General features: G+C 48.5%; 1 protein-coding gene across 1 annotated transcript; it reads right to left on the bottom strand.

Annotated features, from left to right (window-relative positions):
- Positions 1-547: 547 nt before the first annotated feature.
- LOC129673829 (histone H2A.Z) lies at positions 548-2,236 on the bottom strand (the record flags this gene model as incomplete). Its single annotated transcript, XM_055603646.1, is given in 4 exon segments — positions 548-988; positions 1,266-1,395; positions 1,750-1,863; positions 2,159-2,236. Coding segments are annotated over 4 exon segments (384 nt in total), but the record flags the coding sequence as incomplete, so codon positions are not given.
- Between the last annotated feature and the right edge of the window lie 164 nt (positions 2,237-2,400).

The raw sequence follows: 2,400 nt of genomic DNA, 5'->3' as shown, positions 1-2,400 counted from the left end.
CTTAGGCTGCTTAGCACCTGATTAGCTTCAGGAAGTACCATGCACATCGCCTTAATTGCGGTGAGGGACAGGGGACAATGTACAGTAGCCACAACACGCCTGATCTGTATCCACACCAGTGTTTACACGTTAGCCTAGTCTGTGAAGACAGTGTATTCTCAGACACTGGCATTTCACCTCTGTCTTCTGGCCACTATGAGCTACATCATCTTCCACACCTAAGTTCATTGTGTGGAGGTACTTTAGTTCCAACCGGGGGGGGGGGGGGGGTCTGTACCTGAGCAGCTGTCCCACCTTGGGATATTAGTGTGTTCCATTACTCTAACTGTCCAAAGGACAAAAAAACTGTGCCACCTGCAGCTTCTGCCAAAATTCTAAGATTCTATCAGCTCATATGTAAAAACAAAACCAGAAACATTTGGGTTATGACTTGTTGATCTACAGATGATCTGCTTAATTAGTAAGCAAAAAAAAAAAAAAAAAAAAAAGTACTTGTTGCTGAATGAGATCTAAGAGACAAGTTCCAATTATTAAGCAAATTTAAAACTAGTTTGGGATATGACCTTTATTGAGCTTATCCACCAGAGTGGAAATAATGTCTGTACAAAACCAAATGTTTGTTACTATAACTTCTGCATCACAATTAAAATCCAAACAGTTTTTTAAAAACAGTCAACTCAATCAAAAACCCCACTACTTCAGAATCAATAGCTTCTTTGAAGCCACAGTAACACTTAAATATGGTTAAGACTCAAATGCAGAAATTTGGTTGGCTGGAAGGCTAATTAAGCCTCCAACTTGCTCAAATAGAATTACAAAAAGGCAAAATTGTGTTTTTCACAGAGATACAGTCCACTGGAATCACCAACACTGGACAGCTGTTAAGAATATTTAGAGTCCTGAGATAATAAGAAATCCAGGCATCCTTAGACGGTCTTCTGTTGTCCTTTCTTCCCAATCAGAGATTTGTGGATATGTGGGATGACACCTAGGAGACAAAGAAATTAATTCTACTTTTCGTAGAAACATTATTAAGTAGCACAAGGAATCAAAGCAGGTAATTCTGCAACTTGAAAGGTCTTTTAAAAACATGAGGATCAAATAGAAAGTAAAACTATGAATTAAAAGAACAATGGTCTTAACAAAACCTGAGCGATGCAGGAAAAACCAAATTTCCTAAAACACTTTTATCAAAAGATACTGCCCTCTTCTAGAAGCAATGGTTCTTAAATGGAACGTAGTTATGAGTTTTAGTAATGACATACCACCACCAGCAATTGTAGCCTTGATCAGAGAGTCCAACTCTTCATCTCCACGAATAGCAAGTTGCAAATGACGAGGGGTAATACGCTTTACCTTTAAGTCTTTTGATGCATTTCCTGCCAATTCAAGTACCTAAAAGGCAAAAATCTGATGATCAATCTCCCAACATACTTTTCAGTCAAGAACGAGGCTCACCAAACCTCAACGATGTTTATCTACCAACTGTCGTCATCACCCCACTACCTGAATGACAAAATTATGCAAAGTATGCAGAGGATGGAAGGGGCACGGGATTGCATTTGCAAGAGCAGCAAAAGTCTGGCTCAGCAGGCTCCTTGACTGAACACTAGCTCCCTCTAGCGCTCTCTCGGTCTGCGCGCCGCGCTTACGGCCTGGGAGTTTTCTTGCATCACTTTCCTCCTTCCCTCGCCACTTTCCCCCGCCCCCCCAAAAGCTTTTCCAGCTCACAGGCGTACACCCGTTTACCTCTGCGGTGAGGTACTCCAGGATGGCTGCGCTGTACACAGCGGCGGTCGCGCCCACACGTCCGTGGCTGGTTGTCCTAGATTTCAGGTGTCGATGAATACGGCCCACAGGGAACTTGATTTTTAGGCGCACAAACAAAAACGCACAAAGATAGGGAGATTCAGAGATAGAAAAGGCGAGGTGCGCGCCAAGGCCGAGGACGCTGGTGCACCAACGCGCGCCCTGGCAAGGCAACACATGCGATCGACGCCCCGCCACCCCGAGATCCACCGTCTCCGCGGGCCGAGTCGCGACACATCACCCACGCAAAGATGGAACACCCGTGCGGGGAGCCGACAAACAAGCGGGGGGTGGGGGGGAAGCGCACAGATAAAGGCCGGCTCGCCCGACTGCGGCGGCGGCTACCTACCTGCAAGCCGGCTCGCTGCGAGCGGGAAACCGCCTTTGTCTTGGCCTTTCCGGAGTCCTTTCCAGCCTTACCGCCAGCCTGCGGCGCCGCCGACGCCCGCGAGCCCGGGAGGGACGGAGCAGAGATAGGATTACCCAGGCGGCCGGGCCCCTCCCCCACCGCGGCGCGTCCCGGAGGCCGGCGCGCGCTCTCCGCCCGCCGGGGTCCCCGGGCCGCCGCTCGCCCCCGCCTCCTCCCCGCCG

This window comes from Psammomys obesus, unplaced genomic scaffold (assembly GCF_907164565.1).
Source record: "Psammomys obesus unplaced genomic scaffold, mPsaObe1.curated_primary_1811, whole genome shotgun sequence".
NCBI lineage: Eukaryota > Metazoa > Chordata > Mammalia > Rodentia > Muridae > Psammomys > Psammomys obesus.
The sequence above is the reverse complement of the archived record's forward strand: the minus strand, read 5'-3'. Positions and strand labels throughout refer to the sequence as shown.